The sequence below is a fragment of the Ovis aries genome, chromosome 1 (assembly GCF_016772045.2).
Source record: "Ovis aries strain OAR_USU_Benz2616 breed Rambouillet chromosome 1, ARS-UI_Ramb_v3.0, whole genome shotgun sequence".
Taxonomy (NCBI): domain Eukaryota; kingdom Metazoa; phylum Chordata; class Mammalia; order Artiodactyla; family Bovidae; genus Ovis; species Ovis aries.
Window position 1 is genome coordinate 72,296,394 of NC_056054.1, and position 20,756 is coordinate 72,317,149.

General features: G+C 37.6%; 1 protein-coding gene across 9 annotated transcripts in view; it reads left to right on the top strand.

Moving 5' to 3' along the window:
- Positions 1-10,785, top strand: part of TLCD4 (TLC domain containing 4) — a 115,527-nt gene extending 104,742 nt beyond the window's left edge. For all 9 annotated transcript variants that reach the window (XM_042251199.2, XM_060400907.1, XM_060400906.1 and 6 more), the window contains one exon: positions 4,829-10,785. In XM_042251199.2, coding sequence (XP_042107133.1) covers positions 4,829-5,147 — 319 coding nt within the window. In that variant the 3' untranslated portion in view covers positions 5,148-10,785. The remainder of the gene's footprint in view (positions 1-4,828) is intronic.
- The last annotated feature ends 9,971 nt before the right edge of the window (positions 10,786-20,756 follow it).

The window sequence follows — 20,756 nt, forward strand, 5'->3', positions numbered from 1 at the left end:
TAGATCAAACTGAGACAGAGAGGTCAGTAACAGGTAAGGCCTCACAGCAGCCGAGTGGAAGAAGGGGATTTGAGCCCAGCCTCTGACTGCAGAGTGTAGTGCCTGCCTTCCCTCTGTTTTCTGCCTAAGGAAAGCTGGCTTGATGAGAAGTTGATGATAGGCAGGTGAGTATGATGGATGAAGTGGCAAGAGCGCTGAGGGTGCCAACGTGTGTCCTGAAGGTAACTGAGGTAGGTAGGAAAAGAAGTGAATCAGAGGCGGATAGTGACAGGTTTGAGAGTGGAAGTCAATGAAGAGATTTAGATGGAATTGGATAAAATGAACTATCAGGTATTACGAATATGCTTAGAAGGGAATGGGTTAGGACTTCCCTGGTGATCCAGTGGTTAAGACTCTGCATTCCCAGTGCACGGGGCCTGGGTTCAATCCCTGGTCAGAAAACTAGATCCCGCTTGCTGCAGCTAAGAGTCTGCATGCCTCAACGAAGATCAGAGGTCCCACCTGTTGCAACTAAGACCTTGTACAGTCAAATAAACAAATATTTTAAAAAATTTTTAAAAAAGAAGGGGATGGGTTATTTAAGGTATAGCATTTTTCATTAAAATTGAGGCTATATAGTCACAAAAATGAATGACTGAGGATCAGATGGAGAAAATCTTTGGAGTAGAGAAGGCTAGAAGATAGGAGATCTAGATAGAGCAAAAAATCTTGACTTCACTGCTACAGTGACATTTTTCCTATTTGTGATACTATTTTATTAATTTGAGCATTGCTACCTAAATTGCTACCTTAACTTCCTTCTTTTTTCACCCAAAATAGTTATAAATTGTAATATCTCTCTTATCCTACAAATTATTTCTGTTTCATATTTTAATTTCTTAGTCAAATATTTTAAGGTCTTTTTTTAACAGTTTAATTTTTAGTTTCTGAGGTTGAGCAGTTTCTAGTTTAGTCATGACTAATTCAGTCAAATTGAACATTAAGATACATGGATATATTTCACTCCACTTTATAATTCAACCTCTAAAATATAATGAAGCAACATTAGGCAATATAGTTTCTTTAAGGAGGAAAAAGTAGAATAGAGCAAATACTGAATTTTTCAAAAATATGCTTTTTACTTGAGAATAATTTTAGACTTTCAGAAAAGTTTCAAGGATGGTTCAAAGGGTTCCTATATACCCCACATGCAGATTCTCCTAGTGTTAATATTTACATTCGTATGGTAGATTTGTCATAATTAGTGAACAGATATTGGTACATTATTATTAACTAATGGATTCTTGAGAGTCTCTTGGACTGCAAGGAGATTCAACCAGTCCATTCTAAAGGAGATCAGCCCTGGGTGTTCTTTGGAAGGAATGATGCTAAAGCTGAAACTCCAATACTTTGGCCACCTTATGTGAAGAGTTGACTCATTGGAAAAGACTCTGATGCTGGGAGGGATCGGGGGCAGGAGGAGAAGGGGACGACAGAGGATGAGATGGCTGGATGGCATCACTGACTTGATGGACGTGAGTCTGAGTGAACTCTGGGAGTTGGTGATGGACAGGGAGGCCTGGTGTGCTGCAATTCATGGGGTTGCAAAGAGTCGGACACAGCTGAGCGACTGAACTGCACTGAACTGGCAGTAGTTCAGATTTCCTTAGTTTTTACCGAATGTCATTTTTCTGTCCCAGGATTCTATCTGAGATACTATATTACAGTTAGTTGTCACTTCTCTTTAGGCTCCTGGTTGTGACAGTTTCTCAGACATTCTTTGTTTCTGATGACCTTTGTCAGTTTTGAGAAGTCCTGGTCAGGTATTTTGTAGAATATTTCTCAATTTGGATTTGTCTGATGTTTCTCTTGGGTGATTAGATTCAGGTTATGGGGTTTTCTGGAGGCTTCCCTAGTGGCTCATTGGTAAAGAACTTGTCTGCCAGTGCAGGAGACACAGGTTCCATCCCTGGGTCAGGAAGATCCCCCAGAGAAGGAAATGGCAACCCACTCCAGTATTCTTGCCTGGGAAATCCCATGGACAGAGGAGCCTGGCAGGCTATATAGTCCATGGTGTCATAAGAGCTGGCCATGACTTTGCAACTAAACAACAATGGGGTTTTTGGAGGAAGACCACAGAAGTAATGTGCCATTCTCATCCCATTATGTCAGGACTACATACATAAACAGGGTTTATCACTGTTGATGTTTACCTTGTTCACCTGGCTGAGGTAGAGTTTGTAAGATTTCTCAGTTTTTAAAGTTACTATTTATACCCCACTTGCCTTCTACACTGAACTCCCTGGAACAAAGTCATTACACATGGTCCCCTCTTGAACAGTGGAGAGTTATGCTTCATGAACTCTTTGAAGATGCATCTACATATTTTGTTTGCAATCATTCTGTACAGAGTATTTATCTTTTCCTCCCTATTCATTCACTCATTCATTTATTTATGTTACCATGACTTTGTGGATATTTACTTTTTCTTTGAGTTTAAAACCGATACTACCTATATTTATTTTGTCCAAATTGTTATAACTTTTGCCATTGGGAGCTCTTTCAGTTGGTTTCGTAGTCCCTTTGACATAACTTCATCATTTTGTTCTTTGAACACTTATTTAATTTCTGATACTAAAAACAGTATTCTGGATTTTTATTGTATACCATATCCCAACCCTAGAATCTGCCTTTTCTTAAGGAGTCTTGTTTCCTTTTATTGGAGACTGGTATTAGAAACCAAAATGTGGGCCCTGGGTGTGCTCACTGCTCCTGGGGAATCATTGTTCCTATGTCTTCCCAGCTGACAACTTGGAAATATACTAACCTGTATAAACACACATATCTATAAGTATTTCTCTCTTTGTATCCATCTAAATCTGTATTAAACTAAATGTAAGTTTATACTGAAGTTTCCAGCTCTAATGCAGGATCATATGGCTCAATCTAGCCTTTTACACTCAACTGTCTGTAATCTCCACTCCAACAATGAGAAATCTGGTCCCTACTGCACCATCAGACAAATTTATTTGTTAAATCCCAATGTACATGCATGATGGTTTCAAAATTGTTAACCTGTTCCCCCTTGAGATAATATTTTACTAGCTAGAGTACAGTGCCTGTGTATAGTTTTTCTAGTCTTACAGTCTATTTTCAGAGTTACCTGGGGTCCCCTGGGAGATTTTATTTATTCATTTAAAAAAAAACTTGCATGCCTTCTTCATGCTGTTCTGTGAGTTTTGACAGATGCATATTGCCTTGTACCCACCACTACAGTATCATACAGAATTGTTTCACTGCTCTGAAATATTGCCCATGCTTCTACCTACTCTCCTTCTCTCTCTGAACCTCTGGCAATCACTCTTCTGTTTTGTCTTTATAGTTTTGCTTTTTTCCAGAAGGTCATATAAATGGAATCGCACACTTTTCATACTGACTTTTTTGATTTAGCAATATGCATTTAAGATTCACCTATCGTGTTACGTGAATTGATAGTTTGTTCCTTTGTATCGCTAAATAGTATTTTATTGTATGTATGTACCACAGTTTGCTTATTCGTTCACATACTATGTTGTGAATAATATTGTGAACCAACCTATAACATTTGGTTTCTTCCAGTTTCGGGCAATTATGAATATAATTGGTATAAACACTTGCATGCAGGTTTTTGTGTGGATATATATTTTGAAGTCAATTGACAAAAATACCTAGAAGTGTGATAGTTAGATTGTGCGTTATGAATATGATTAATATTTGAACTGCAATGCTATCTTACAAAGTGGCTTCCATTTTGCATTCCCACCAACAATGAATGAGTATTCCTATTGTTCCACATCCTTGCTGACAATGCATATTGTCAGAGTTTTGGATTTTAGTCATTATAATATATGTGTAGTAGTATGTCATTGTTTTAATTTACATTTTTCTAAGGACAAATCATGTTTAACATCTTTTTTATATACTGTTTTTCCTTTTGTTTATCTTCTCTGATGATGTATTTAAGATCTTTTGCCCATATTTTAATTGAGTTGTTTCCTTATTTCTGAGCTTTAAGAGTTCTATATATATTTTAGATACAAGTATTTTATCATATATGTAAACAATCGCCCAGTGTTTGGATGTCTCTTCATTTTCTTTTAATAGTGCCTTTCACAGAGCCCATTTCTAATTTTAGCAAAGTCCAGCTTATTGATATTTTTTTCTATGGATTGTGCTTTTGGTATTACATCTAAAATATTATCATCAAACCCAAGGTCATGCAGATTTTTTTTCCCATTTTTTTTTCTAGAAGTTTTATAATTTTGCATTTTACTTTTAAGTCTGTGGTCTATTTCAGGTTAATTTTTGTGTAAGTTGTGAGGTCTCTGCCTAGGTTTATTTTTTCTGCACGTGGCTATCCAATTGTTCCAGCACTGTTTGTTAAAAAGACTGCTTTTTTTCCATTGAATTACTTTTACACCATTGTCAAAAGCAAGTTCAGTATATTTGTGTGGGTTTATTGATGGACTCTGTTTTGGTCCACTGTTCTATTTGTTCTTTTATCAATGCCATGCTGTCTTAATTATTGTAGCTTTATTGTAGTTCTTGAAAGTGAATCTGTCAACTTTGTTCTTTTTCAGTATTATGTTGACTATTCTAGGCCCTTCGACTTTCCATAGATTGGGTTGGCCAAAAAGTTTATTTGGGTTTTTCTATACCAGCTTAGGAAAAACCCTGAACAAACTTTTTGGCCAACCCAATAAATCTTGGGCAGGGTGGGGGTGTTCTGAATTTTAAAAACTGTAAACTAGAAACCATTAATCCTCAAAGATGCAGAATAAATGAGATGTTTCTTTAATTTTTTTCCCAGGTGGTTCTTTGAGGCTCTGAAGTATCCTAAGTTTTCCAAGGCTAATGTCATCAATGGAATACTTATGACAGCAGTATTCTTCATAGTGAGGATTGCCTCGATACCTCCTTTCTACAGCTACATGTACTCTGTGTTTGGGACGGAAGCCTACGTAAGGCTTGGATTTTTAATTCAGTTTTCCTGGACTGCTACTTGTGTGGTTTTGGATGTGATGAATGTCATGTGGATGATCAAAATTTCGAAGGGGTGCATCAAAATCATCTCTCTCTTAAGACAAGAGAAAGCCAGAAAGAGTCTTCAGAATGGAAAACTTGACTAAAAGTGGGCTGTCGATAAGCATACTTCATTACTACCCGCATTGTATCTTCTGACAGGATAAATTCTTGGCATGTTCTTGTGCTTCTTTATTAATTATACTTGGTATTCATACTTTCAGTGTCTTTTTATCTTAACCATTAGAAAAGAGAAACTAAAACAGTTTTTTTCCCTCAAGATTTATTTTCTAATTTTCTTCTGCATTATAAGCATGGATAAAATCTTAAAGATTAAAATAAAAATGTATAAATATTGATCGTGAATCTTTTTGGAAATCTGTTCACTGGCATTGGTACTTTTCTCTGTAAAAGATGACTATGCTAATTTGGTGCACTTGGTTTTATGTCACTGATTTTGCTGAAAGAATGGGAACTGCCTTTAAATGTGTAAACAGCTCTCCACATTCTGATGCACTGTGCTTATTTCTTACTATGGCTGTCAATTCCTAGAGTAGAGTTTGATTTCCAAATTATTGAAATGTTCTTTTTCTTAGACTATTAGATGTGATGTCTTTTTCATTTCAATTTGCTATCATCTACTAATAATGAAGTATTTTGCTTACTTTGGGAACCTCTAATTAGTTTTCATGGGAAATATTTCCTACAATTTTAGATTTTTCTGACATCACTTTATTATATGTTTTTAACATTTTATCAAATTATTGCTTTTTTTCTTAAATAGTAAAGCGTAAGACCAATCTAATAGAGCTCCTTAAGAGATGAATTCTTCCTTCTAAACATGCATGTTCTAGATGGCTAGTTAGACTAATACGAGGAGTCATTAAGAAAAAGGCTTTAACACTGCTGTCTCTGTCTGCTTCCCTTGCATTTTTTTTCTTTGAAAACTATATTATTTCTATTTGCAAAACCTCCCATGAATTCTGAACCCAACCTCTTTTAGCACCAGTCTTGTGCAATATATATTTATCATGCTCCTAAAGTAAGCCTCTTCTTGATGAGACCAAAACTGCAAAAACTAAATAAATAAGTCAGTATTCATATTTTACTCACAATTTACACCCATGCTTGCTAGCATTTTGAATACTTTGAATTTCTGTCTTTCTTAAAAGACAGGCAAAAGATAGATAATTTAAGTATTCTGATTATCAATATTATTATTTTATGTGAGGATAAATGGTGACTTTTTTTTTCTGTTTGTGTATGTGGGTATATGTTTGCTTTTGTTTTGGTCCTTACAACCCAAATATAAAATAACATAGTTAGCTATTATTGTCTTTATTTTTCTCAAGTACTTGACTTTAATGATCATTCTTATCTAAGGAAAAAAATTAATCAGTGGAAAATACTTGAATTTAATTGAACCCAAACCAAAAGATCGAATCCATTCACTTTCTCAATTTGAATGAGAATGTGCTACTCATTCTCATTGTCCATGTTATGGTGACGAAGGAAGGCTAGCTGGATATTTCAGGACTTTTGATTTAATATGATTTGATTTGACTCAGCTGTCCATTGCAGATAGGACCCGATAAGTTATAGAACATTTAAAGAAGGTAATTGAAATCTCAGTCAGTAACTAAATGATACATTGAAATTGATTGGTTTATACCAGTGCACTTATTTTTGAAAGGCTTAAAGTAATGTAAAATGTAAGTATTTGTTTTCCGATTTACTAATATTACATTGATTATTTGTTATTAAGTTTAGTCCCTTTTATACATAAGCACTTAGACATGTATTGGTTGGTTAGAGGGAGTATGAAAGCATGTGGTTTTATCTTGTTCCTTTCTTGCTCTTTTAAAAGAAAAATGGCTTTCAAAAAGGAAAACACTTACATTAGAAAGCTATTTTAGAATTCATTCCTTTAGAAAGAAACAAAATGTGAAATAAATAATTTTGACCATTCAGATATTTCTGTGGTTTCTGAACACATATTTTAAACCCATCATCAATGTGAAGAAAATATAATGCTATATAATATGAGTGAGTTTCCATATAGCAGTTTCAGTTTTTATAGTTGTTATTTCATGCTTAAAACTTTATTTTTACTTTCACTAACAGCACCTTTCAGTAGAGCCCCCACTAAGTAAGTATAATTAAAATATCAGTGTGTTGAACTAAAGTTTGTTATTCCCTTAGTCAGCAATTCTTATTTTATGCTGGCTGCATGACAGATAATTTAACATCCAGATTATGTATCCAAAATAGATTCTACGTACTTCCTCATACAATCGATATGAAATGGAAAAGACACTATAAGCTGCCATGCTACTTTAAGTCAGATCTTTACAGAAGCTATACTTTGCTGTTCTGTGATTTTATCCACCTGCCTAAGATACAAGTAGTTAAAGACAGAACATTTCATTTATTAAATGACAAACTTTTGCTAGACATTTTACGTATTAAATATTTTGACTACATGGATTAATTTAAATGATTCTGTTGATATTAGACATTCTGATATTAAACAACTGTTAAAATATTTATAGAAAATGAAAGCAAATTGGTATAAATTTTTAAGCAACTCTATTTTTGTAGAAAAAAGTTAGTGACAACCTGTAACTATATAAATGTTCTCTGAACATGTAGTACTCTAGAAAATAAAAAATTCATTCAAAATTTTGAAAATGAATGAAAATCAACTAAATATCATGCAAGATCATAAACTCTGCATTAGATATTTTATTTGGGAGAATTTGAAAACTATGAGCTTGAGTTTATAGAGTCTGCATTATTGTGTCTAAAACCTTTTTAACAAGTATCATTTGCATTTATTTAAATCTCAGTATGAATCTGAATGCAGAGAAATGAACTCCTGCTTAAATTGTGTCTTGATATATCATAGTAAGTTGAAATGCAATATTTATTCCAACTGTTCAGTTTTGTTATTTTATAGAGTAGTCTTTGTTCAGAGAAATAATGTTTTTATCATTCCTAAGGGTGGCTCATATACTGTGGATGACCCAGTACTGTTGTAAAGGTCTAGTTTTAAAAACTGCCTAATTTATAGGTGTTTGAATCAAACTCTTTTCTAAATTTTAATGACCTATTTGACTCAAAGCAAAATTTTGCTGAAAGTATCAGTTTTTAAATTATATATTTTCTCTGAGGTGCACTAGTCATTTAAAGAGTGGTTATTCCTTGTATTGTTGGGTACACCAACATTGTAATCATGTGTTTAGAAATATTCTTTTCATGGAGATATATAGGGGGGAAAGTATGTTGTAATATTCATGTTTGTTCTGCTTCATTTTTAAGGAAAATAAACATGTTCCAAAAGACACTATTAAAATAAGTGTTTGAATAAATTTCAATTTCTAGGTTTCTCTTCACTCCAAATACGTAAATATACACATTTCAATTGGCTTTAAGTGGTTTAATCTGTTAAATGAAATTTGAAAATCTGTGTCATTGTTGACATCATCAATTATACTTCATAGAAAATTATGTATTTATGTGTTTTAGAGTCTATATAAGAAGCAAACTGGTATAATTTTATCATAATGTGGCAGAGTGTATCTCAAAAGGTGCAAACCAGTATAGCCCGGAGACCCTCCCGTGATGAGAGGCCCTGGGCGCACACATACCTTCCTAGCCTTAACCACAGCTGGTTAATGACAGACACACTAAAGGTACTGAAAGCAAATTCTGACATAAAATGTGTGATATGAGTGAGGACAAGGAAAAGCCAGCAGGACCTAAGGTTGGAGGAGATAGTATGACTGCTTTGCCCTTAAAAGCCATGATGTTCCTCCCTCAATCCAGAAGTTTCCTCTCTGAATCTTTTGAGCCCTTCCATCTCATCAGCACCTCCCTCCTTTATGTCATCTTTCTATGCCAACTTTTGAGGCCTCCCCAGGTGGCGCCAGAAGGGAAGAACTTGCCTGCCAAGGCAGGAGATGGAGGAGACATGGGTTCCTTCGCTTGGTGGGGAAGATCCCCCTGAGGAGGGCATGGCAGTCCACTCCAGTATTCTTGCCTGGAGAATCCCATGGACAGAGAAGCCTGGAGGGTTTCAGTGTATAGGGTCACAAAGAGTCAGACATTACAGAAGCAAATTAACATGTGTGCAAATGTGTAAGCTTCCCAGCCCCTTGTGGCAAATTTAGGTATTCATTAGTATGTTCTTTCATTGGGGAAAAAAAAAGCATTGCTTTGAGTTTCAGTAATGAACAGACAAGCCATAATTTATTAAGAGGCTACAACGAAGCCATTTAACATTTAATAATACTTATTTATAACACCAAGCAAAGCTTATAATGTTATGGTTTTATTGAGAAACATCTTTAGGTGTCTTTTCCTTAAACTGGTTTAGCAATAAGAGCTTTATAACATGTTTCAGCTAGGGATTCATTGCAGGCGTGTAAATTATCTAAATGTTCTTCTTCAGACCCTCTGACAGGTGAGGGAGGAACTGAGGTGGTTCTGTGTTATGAGGATGTTATGAGGAGGGTGTGCTGTTATGTCGCAGCATTATTGAGTCTTGCTCTTTAATCAAGCAAATGTAGTCACAGTCCTGTTTCCTTCAAAAGTGAGCTTATTGCGAGTGAATTACTTAGGGTATTTTCCAAAGTACAACAGCCAAGGATTTGAGCCCTGTCTCTTTTTAGCCCAGACCTCAAACTTTGTAAGATCATACCTTTCTTGGAAGATATTTTGGCAGTGAAACTAAAGATTAGTTTGTTTGCATAGGAAGTGTTTACACTGATTCCCTCCAAGGAGTAGACATTTTTAAAATCTTAAAGATAAAAATACCTCTGGCTGAAAACTCGTTAATTGTCATCTGCATGTTTTTTCTTTTTTATCTTTATGTAATTCTTGCTGTAATTAAGTATGCATTAAGGTATTTGCTACTTGTTGGTTAATGAAGCATAAAAAATTTAACTAAATAAAATGTGCTATGTATTTTTCTGTTTCTTGCTTGGTTTGCTTCTAGTATGATTATGTCTACTTTTTACTCAAGGACTTTTTGCACAGATAATACTCTCTTACTAACATGTAACTGGGATGAGTTATGAGAATATTTTGGTAATTATTTGATTTTATAATAATTTTAGACATAGATTTAATTTGAAGAAGTTACTTGAAAACTTCAGTAGATGTGACATCTATTGTGATACACAATTTTTCTCTGAGAATATATCACATTAATATTTCATTGTCAAAGATTTTAGAAGTCTTTCAAAATATATTTATTAACATTTTGAGAACATACCTTCTAATGTATTTCCATAAGGCTGAAGAACTTTTATTTACAGAATGTAAGACTTGGTAATTTACAAATCAATGTTACTCAGATTTATCAGCAATTAAAATAGCAATTTAGTATTCTTTTTTGTTTCTGGTTGTGCTTTAGAGGGGTTTCTGGACATCTTTGTGTATTTCCCTTAAAAATTTGAAATGTTTGCGTACTTAGTATGTGTGCCAGTTTAAAGTAAATATATGCAAGTTATAAGCAATAATCTGCATGTTATATAGGGTTGGCATTTCTTTGTCATGGCAATTTTATTATTTTAAGAATGTATAAAATCAATATGCTTATCAATATTTATATATAAATCACCCCTCTCTCCTAATAAAAAATTGGGATTTTCTTGTAGTAGAACACTAATATAATGTGGTGCAAAGCTTTGTATTTTGTGAAAAAATAAATAAATAAAATCACAGTTATTTAGTGGAAAAGTTTGAATCTGCAAGGTGTACACTTGAACAATAATTAATGGATGATAAAATGACTTTTTTCACATGCCGTCATCTCTAAGATGCTTATACAGCTTGTTCCTCCCCGTCTCTCCCAGCACATCAGAAGATGCAGCAAACATTTCAGCCCTGCTTGCTAATGGAAAAGATGGTGCTGTCTAATCAATAGGCTTTTTTAGATTAAGAAAAACTTTGACAGTTATTTTTTTCATCTCCTTTTATTTGTCCCTGAGGCCTCTCATGTGGTCTTTAGTGGTTTTTGTTTTGTTTTGTTTTGTTTTTTGCCAAATGTCTTGACTGAAATTCCTACCTTCTCAAATTGCCCATGGTCTTAATCTTGCATCTTACTCCAAGAATATCCAGTAGATCAGGAAGCAGAGCACTAATTGAAGAGAATACTGAAGTGGCTTGGCCTGTGGAGAGTAGCATGAGTCATGCTTCAGAACATGCCTAAAATGTTGTGTCAAGACTGGCAAAGGAACAGCTGAATTTCGAAATTAAAATAGTAGGCACAGCTGTCAGTGGAGGCAGGCCACAGGTAAAATTCCAAGGATTCGGCTGTCCTCTAAACGAATGTAAATGAACTTGCTCTCCCATTCCTCAGGCCATCTCGGAGATGAGTCACCCTTTATTCTCCTATTTTCTGGTCTTCATCAAAGCCTCTTTACTACTTTCCCTTCCTTTCAGTGGCCCTCATGCACAGAGTAAGTGATGATGGCAGGTTTGCAACTTTTGCCCCTCTGAGTAACTGATCGTCTGACAGTTGGTCCATAGCAGATGTGATGGATGAGCAGGCAGAGTGTGGAGTCATAGGAATGACGATGGCTTTTGGTAATGATAGGTCAGGACCTGGGGTCTCTTGCAGGCTCAGGCAACCCACTAGGGCCACTGCTCCACAAAGGCCACCCCTTCATTCCAGGCTCCACAGTGAGGCATCTGATTGTTGGCAGTGGGTGAAACACTACTAAGATATGTTCTCGTGTATGTACACAGAAACGCGCATGCTCGCGCGCGCGCACACACACACACGCACATACACACACAATATCCCTACGTATATAAACAGAGAGGCATCTAAAATGAATAATGTGTACATTACCTTTAAATACAGAAAAGATGTAAAAATTCTTATACCATGTATAGGAACTTCACTATATTCATTTTTTTTGATAATATCCGTGTCACCCTATACAATGGACACATACATAGCATTTTCTTTATTCCTTTTATTCTCTGAAATCTTTTCTCCTTCCTTGTCTGTGTCATTCTTTTCAAATTTTCATCTGTCCTCGAACTTCTATCCTCAGTAGAAATGCAGCCCTCCATTCCTATGACTTTTCCTTTCTCCCCACAAGTCCCCTTCTTTGAAAATTCTGCAAAGGTAATTTTGGGAGTGGTATAACCGAATATGTGGTAAAATGATAAGACGAAATGTGGCAGTAAAATTTGGCTGGAGACAGATGAAAAGAGGAAGGGGCTGTTTGGCTGGGATGAGGAGTACCTAGGAGCATTGTGCCAAAAGCAGCCACAGGCTCCTCAGGCAGATGAGGATGCACAGGCTGGAGACAAAGACTCTAATTTGGGGGGAGCATCCAGGGGCAAACACTGCAAACCTGCCATCATCATTTACTCTGTGCATGTATAAGGGCCACCAACGGAACCATCTCATTCACCTTGCTGGTGTTTGGTTTTTTATCTGTAAAGTGAGGAGTTAAACTGGGTAAATTGAAGGCCCCTTTTCAAATTTCAAATTCAGATTTCATCATTCTGTGATAATGGTAATTAGAATCAGGGTTAGGGTTTAGCCCTGGGTGCAGCAGACTAGCAGACTACAGTTCTAGTATATTGGTTTAAGTTGTGTATGTTTTGGGAGGTGGCTTAAATACCAATTTTAATTGTGACTGCATGCCCTTGAGTGAGGCCCCTTGTTTATGACTCCATCTTCCTCACTTGCAGAGGAGATGGTATCACTTGCAGTTGATGAACCTAGCCAAAAAGACCGAGTGTAATATTTGCTGAGTGCTTCAACATATTTAGGGGAAAGAGATAAAGTTTTAATGATATTCTTTCCCTCTATATTTGAAGCCAATTTGATTTTTTAATACTCTTCCTACTGTTAACCTTTGGAAGATATAAGTATCTTGATCACGGTATCCCAAATACAGAATCCATTTTCATTGTTTCCCACAATAAAATATCATCAGAAAGGAAAATAGGTGACTAATGAACATGTAAATAGCAGTTATTTATTCCTCTTTCTCCAAAACAAAAATATCTGAGAACCTGAATCCTTCAATTATTTTGAGAAGCCATTTACCATTAATGGATCATTTTCCTTGATTTACTAAGTATTGAGTAATCAGACTTTCCACAAGATTCCCTAAATATGGACTGCTGGGGTTGTTTGGTGGGCTTTGTGCACAGGCCAGGATGAAATGGGGTAAGGCAGTTACGCTGACAGTACTTACTGTCTGTGACTTGGTTGTGTGGTATACTTGTTTCCTGTAACTTGATTGGACTTATCTGACTGGTGATAGAATTATCTATAGTAAAAATCCACTCCAAATTTCCACAGTTGGTGGGTGGACTCTCTAAGATACTATATCATTAAGTAATGGTACTGCTCTAGGGGAAAGTCTGAATGATTCCTTAGCATTGTAATGAGCAAAAATAAATACTAATTAAGATTTATATTCTAAAGAATTGAAAAGAAAATGGATGTGACAGTATGTTAGTTTTTTCCTTTAAAAATCACTGAAAGGAAAGCTTTTATAACTTGGAACCATTCTATTTTAGAAAGGAATCTAAGCTTTTAATGAAAAATGTGAAACCAGAATGAAGGTGTCTACACTCCATTGTCTATCCCTCTCATGACTCTCCAGTTGTTATTCTCAACTCTTAAGTATCTTTGTCCTGGATCTAACCAAATACGTACATTTTCTGTGCTTAACCAGGGTGCCAGAGACCTGCTGGAAAATCATTCAACTCCATGCAATTGGAGCCACTACAAATTCACGATCTTGGTCATTCACTTTATAAAAATTTATTCTCTAGGTACCAGGCACCATGCAAAGCAGAAGGTGAACAACACTGTTGGGAACTGGATGGGAATAGAAAGGTAAGGGACAGGAAAGCATATGGTATGTCAAGCGACTCAAGCATGCCTCCTCTGATCCCAGATCTAGCTGAGTGTTTCATACACATTGACTCACTCCATCAAAAGACATTTCATCAGCACTTACTCTGTACAAGGACTTATTTTAGGCTCTGGAGATACATCGGTGAAAAAGGCAGACCTGAAAGTCTCTGCTCCCTTGAAAGTGAAAGTGTTAGTCACTCAAGTTGTGTTTCACTCTGTAATCCCATGGATTGTAGCCTGCCAGGCTCCTCTGTTGATGGAATTCTCCAGGCAAGAATACTGGAGTGGGTAGCCATTCCCTTCTCCAGGGTTTCTTCCCTGACCCAGGCATCGAACCCAGGTCTCCCACATTGCTGGCAGATTCTTTACCATCTAGGCACCCCATCATACATTCTAGCAATTAGAAAATGGCAGTTAGAAAATAAGTCTGCAAGGCCACTTCCTGTGATGAGGCAAGCGTCGCGCTCCCGGTGGGGCCAAGCCTCCCGTGTCTGGGGCGCTTCTCTTGATGGGCGCTGAGCAGGTAGTAGGTTGCACCCACATCACCCACCCCACCCCCGCTCCTCATTGTGCATTGTGGTTTTTGTTACGTGAAAATATCCGGGAAATAAAGACATGCTTTGTGCATCAAAAAAAAAAAAAAAAAAGAAAAGAAAAGAAAGAAAATAAGTCTGAAGAAAAGAAATAAATATACAAGGTAATTTTGGCTAGTCATAAATGCTTGCTGTTCAGTTACTCAGTCATATCTGACTATTTGTGACCCCATGAACTGCAGCATACCAGACTTCCCTGTCCTTCACTATCTCCTGCAATTCGCTCAAACTCATGTCCATTGAATCAATCCAACCATCTCATCCTCTTCTTTTCCCCTCAATCTTTCCCAAACTTGCTCAATCACAGAAAACTAACCAAACTGATCACAGGGACCACAGCCTTGTCTAACTCAATGAAACTGTAAGCCATGCCGTGTGGGGCCACCCAAAACAGATGGGTCATGGTAGAGAGTTCGGATAAAACATGGTCCACTAGAGAAAGTGTGGCATACAGCTTCAGTATTCCTGCCTTGAGAACCCCATGAACACTTCCATCGCTCGGCCATGTCAGACTCTTTGTGACCCCATGAGCTGCAGAATGCCAGGCCTTCCAGTCTAACACCAACTTCTGGAGCCCACCCAAACTCATGTCCTTTGAGTCAGTGATGTGATCAAACCATCTCATCCTCTGTCGTTCCCTTCCCCTCCAGCCCTCAATCTTTCCCAGCATCAGGGACTTTTCAAATGAGTCAGCTCTTCACATCAGGTGGCCAAAGTATTGGAGTTTCAGCTTCAACATCAAACCTTCCAATGAACACCCAAGACTGATCTCCTTCAGAATGGACTGATTGGATCTCCTTGCAGTCCAAGGGATTCTCAAGAGTCTTCTCCAACATCACAGTTCAAAAGCATCAATTCTTCGGCACTCAGCTTTCTTTATAGTCCAACTCTCACATCCATACATGACTAGTGGAAAAGCCATAGCCTTGACTAGACGGACCTTTGTCGGAAAAGTAAGGTCTCTGCTTTTTAATATGCTGTCTAGGTTGATCATAACTTTCCTTCCAAGGAGTAAGCATCTTTTAAATTCATGGCTGCAATCACCATCTACAGTGATTTTGGAGCCCCCCAAATAAAGTCTGTCACTGTTTCCACTGTTTCCCCATCTATTTGCAATGAAGTGATGGGACCAGATGCCATGATCTTAATTTTCTGAATGTTGAGCTTTAAGCCAACTTTTTCACTCTTTTCTTTCACTTTCATCAAGAGGTTCTTTAGTTCCTCTTCACTTTCTGCCATAAGGGTGGTGTCATCTGCATATCTGAGGTTATTGATATTTCTCCTGGCAATCTTGATTCCAGCTTATGCTTCTTCCAGCCCAGTGTTTCTCATGATGTACTCTGCATATAACTTAAATAAGCAGGGTGACAATATACAGCCTTGTTGTATTCTTTTTCCTGTATTCCATAAACAGTGTGAAAAGGCAAATAGATAGGACACTGAAAGATGAACTCCACGGGTTGGTAGGTGCCCAACAGGCTTCTGGGGGTCAGTGGAGAAATAACTCCAGAAAGAAGGGTATGACTGGTGATGGAAGTTAAGTCCAATATGCTGTAAAGAGCAATACTGCATAAGAATCCATAATGTTAGGTCCATAAATCAAGACAAATTGAAAGTGGTCAAACAGAAGATGGCAAGAGTGAACATCAACATTTTAGGAATCAGCAAACTAAAATGGACTGGAATGGGTGAATTTAACCCAGATGACCATTATATCTACTCCTGTGGACAAGAATTCCTTAGAAAAAATGGAATAGCCATCATAGTCAACAAGAGAGTCTGAAATGCAGTACTTGGATGCAATCTCAAACACGACAGAATGATCTCTGTCCATTTCCAAGGCAAACCATTCAATATCACAGTAATCCAAGTCTATGCCCTGACCAGTAATGCTGAAGAAGTTGAAGTTGAATGGTTCAATGAAGACCTACAAGACGTTCTAGTACTAACACCCAAAAAAGATGTCCTTTTCGTTATAGGTGACTGGAATGCAAAAGTAGGAAGTCAAGAAATACTTGGAGTAACAGGCAAATTTGGCCTTGGAGTACAGAATGAAGCAGGGCAAAGGCTAATAGAGTCTTGCCAGGAGAATGCACTGGTCATAGGAAACATCTTCTTCCAACAACACAAGAGAACATGTTCCACATGGACATCACCAGATGGTCAATACTAAAATCAGATCGACTATATTCTTTGCAGCCAAAGATGGAGAAGCTCTAAACAGTCGGCAAAAACAAGACTAGGAGCTGACTGTGGCTCAGATTATGAACTCCTTATTGCCAAATTCAGACTTAAATTGAAGAAAGTGGGGAAAACCACTAGACCATTCAGGTATGACCGAAATCAAATCCCTTATGATCATATGGTGGAAGTGACACATAGATTCCAGGGACTAGGTCTGATAGACAGAGAGCCTGAAGACCTATTGGCAGCAGCCTGTGACATGGTGCAGGAGGCAGGGACCAAGCCCCTCCAAGGAAAAGAAATGCAAAGAGGCAACATGGCTGTCTGGGAGGCCTTACAAATGGCTGAGAAAAGAAAAGCCTCCAAAGGCAAAGGAGAAAAGGAAAGTTATACCCATGTGAATGCAGAGTTCCAAAGAATAGAAAGGAGGGATAAGAAAGCCTTCCTCAGAGATCAATGCAAAGAAATAGAGGAAGACAACAGAATGGGAAAGACTAGAGATCTCTTCAAGAAAATCAGAGATACCAAGAGAACATTTCATGCAAAGATGGGCACAATAAAAGACAGAAATGGTATGGACCTAACAGAAGAAGAAGATATTAAGAAGAGGTGGCAAGAATACACAGAAAAACTATATAAAAATATCTTCATAACCCAGATAGCCATGATGGTGTGAGCACTCACCTAGAGCCAGAGATCCTGGAATGTGAAGTCAAGTGGGCCTTAGAAAGCATCACTACGAACAAAGCTAGTGGAGGTGATGGATTTCCAGTTGAGCTATTTCAAATCCTAAAAGATGATGCTGTGAAAGTGCTGCACTCAATATGCCAGTAAATAGGGAAAACTCAGCAGTGGCCACAGGACTGGAAAAGGTCAGTTTTCATTCCAATCCCAAAGAAAGGCAATGCCAAAGAATGTTCAAACTACCCCACAATTGCACTCATCTCACATGCTAGCAATGTAATGCTCAAAATTCTCCAAGCCAGGCTTCAACAGTACATGAACCATGAACTTCCAGATGTTCAAGCTGGATTTAGAAAAGACAGAGGAACCAGAGATCCAATTGCCAATATCCTCTGGATCATCGAAAAAGCAAGAGTTTCAGAAAAACATCTATTTCTGCCTTGTGACTATGCCAAAGCCTTTGACTGTGTGGATCACAATAAACTGTGGAAAATTCTTCAAGAGATGGGAATACCAGACCACCTGACATACCTCTTGAGAAATCTGTATTCAGGTCAAGAAGCAACAGTTAGAACTGGACATCGAACAATAGACTGGTTACAAATCAGGAAAGGAGTACATCAAGGCTGTATATTGTCACCCTGCTTATTTAAGTTACACACAGGGTACATCATGCCAGGTTGGATGAAGCACAAGCTGGAATCAAGATTTCTGGGAGAAATATCAATAACCTCAGATATGCAGATGACACCATCCTTATGGCAGAAGGTTAAGAAGAACTAAAGAGCCTCTTGATGAAAGTGAAAGAAGAAATTGAAAAAGTTGGGTTAAAGCTCAACATTCAGAAAACTAAGATCATGGCATCTGGTCCCATCACTTCATGTCAAATAGATGGAGAAACAGTGGAAACAGTGACAGACTTTATTTTGGGGGCTCTGAAATCACTGTAGATGCTGATTGCAGCCATGAAATTAAAAGACGTTTGCTCCTTGGAAGGAAAGCTATGAGCACCCTAGACAGCATATTGAAAAGCAGAGACATTACTTTGCCAACAAAGGTCTGTCTAGTCAAAGCTACAGTTTTTTCAGTAGTCATGCATGGATGTGAGAGTTGGACTGTAAAGAAAGGTGAGCACTGAAGAATTGATGCTTTTAAATTGTGGTGTTGGAGAAGACTCTTGAGAGTCCCTGGACTGCAAGGAGATCCAACCAGTCCATCCTAAAAGAAATCAGTCCTGAATATTTATTGTAAGGATTGATGCTGAAGCTGAAACTCCAATACTTTGGCCACCTGATGTGAAGACTTGATTCATTTGAAAAGACCCTGATGCTGGGAAAGATTGAGGGCAGGAGGAGAAAGGGACAACAAAGGACGAGATGGTGGGATGGCATCACCAACTCAATGAACGTAAGTTTGAGTAAGCTCTGGGAGTTGTTGATGGACAGGGAAGCCTGGCATGCTGCAGTTCATGAGGTTGCAGAGTCGGACATGACTGAGTGACTGAACTGACTGCACTGATTCAGTCTTTCCCAGCATGAAGGTCTTTTCCAATGAGTCAGTTCGTCGCATCAGTTGGCCAAAGTACTGAAGCGTCAGCTTCAGCATCAGTCCTTCCAATGAATATTCAGCATTGATTTCCTTTAGGATTGACTGGTTTGATCTCCTTGCTATCTAAGGGACTCTCAAGATTCTTTCTCAGCACCACAGTTTGAAAGCATCAGTTCTTTGGTTCTCAGCTTTCTTTTTGCCCAATTCTCACATCCATACAGAACTACTGGAAAAACCATAGCTTTGACTATATACACTTGTGTAATAAAGGAATGTCTCTGCTTTCTAACATGCTGTCTAGGTTTGTCATAGCTTGTCTTCCAAGGAGCAAGCATCTTTTAAATTAATGGCTGCAGTCACTATCCACAGAAATTTTGGAGCCCAAGAAAATAAAGTCTATCACTGTTGCCATTGTTTCCCCATCTATTTGTCATGATGTGATGGGATCAGATGCCGGAGAATTGTTGTACCCTGCAAAACAACCTTCTTTTGAAGGTTGTTTTTGAGAGGTGGAGGGGAAATTGAGCAATCTCTTAAATACTTCAAAAATCTTTGATCATAGATGTTTCTGTGCATATGGATTTGTAATATTTGTAATATTAATTGCTCAAAACATAGTGTGTGTATGCTCAGTTGCTCAGTCATGTACAACTTTTGCGACCCCATGGACTATATAGCCTGCCAGGCTCCTGTCATGGAATCTTCCAGGAAAGAATACTGGAGTGGGTTGCTATTTCTTTCTCCAGGGGATCTTCCCCATCCAGGGATCAAACCCATCTCCCATGTCTCCTGCATTGGCAGGTGGATACTTCACCCCTGAGCCACATGGGAAGCCCTGCTCAAATTATAAGCTGACACTAAAACAATCTTTTCATGTAAACTCTTAAAATTAAAGACACTTAAAAAATATTATTTTTACCATAGAAATAAAACCTGCTTAATAAACCAAAAAGGAAAGAAATGTGATCCCTGGGCTAGTCCTGCCCTCAAATGACAATGGCTAATTTTTTAATGTTTCTTTAATGTAATTTTTTCCATGCATATTTTTTGTCATTGTCTAAACTTCTATAAAGATAGTTGTTTAGAGTTTAAATTACATAAGCAGTTTGGAGATAATCAGTGGTTTTAGAGGCCAAGAAGTTTATGATCATTAATGCTTAACAAGTAGTTTCACTTTTGTAATAAAATAATTTTAATGAGAAACCCAATTATTCAGTCCAGTGTTGTTCAAAGTTTAAAAATCCATGTGTATGATCACATCATAATTTATAACCAGCTTTGGATATGTGCTATTTGCACATCTACATTCATCCTTTGATATCTGCAGGGGATAAGTTCCAAGATCTCCTTTGGATACCACAATTTGAGGATGCTCAATCCCTTCTTTAAAATGGCATAGTATTTTCATATAACCTATAGACACCCTCCCACATACTTAAAATTGTCTGTTACTCCTAATACCTAATACAATGTAAGTAAGTAAGTAAGTAAGTAAAGTCACTCAGTCGTGTCCGACTCTTTGTGACCCCGTGGACTGCAACCCACCAGGCTCCTCAGTCCATGGAATGAATTCTCCAGGCAAGAATACTGGAGTGGGTTGCCATTTCCTTCTCCAGGGGATCTTCCCGACCCAGGGATCGAACCCAGGGCCTCCCGCTTTGGAGACAGACACTTTAACCTCTGAGCTACCAGGGATGCAATACAATGTAAATTGTATGTAAATAGTTGCTGGCCCACAGGCAAATTCATTTTGCTTTTGGGGACTTTCTGGATTTTTTTTTCTTAAATATTTTCGGGCTGCAGTT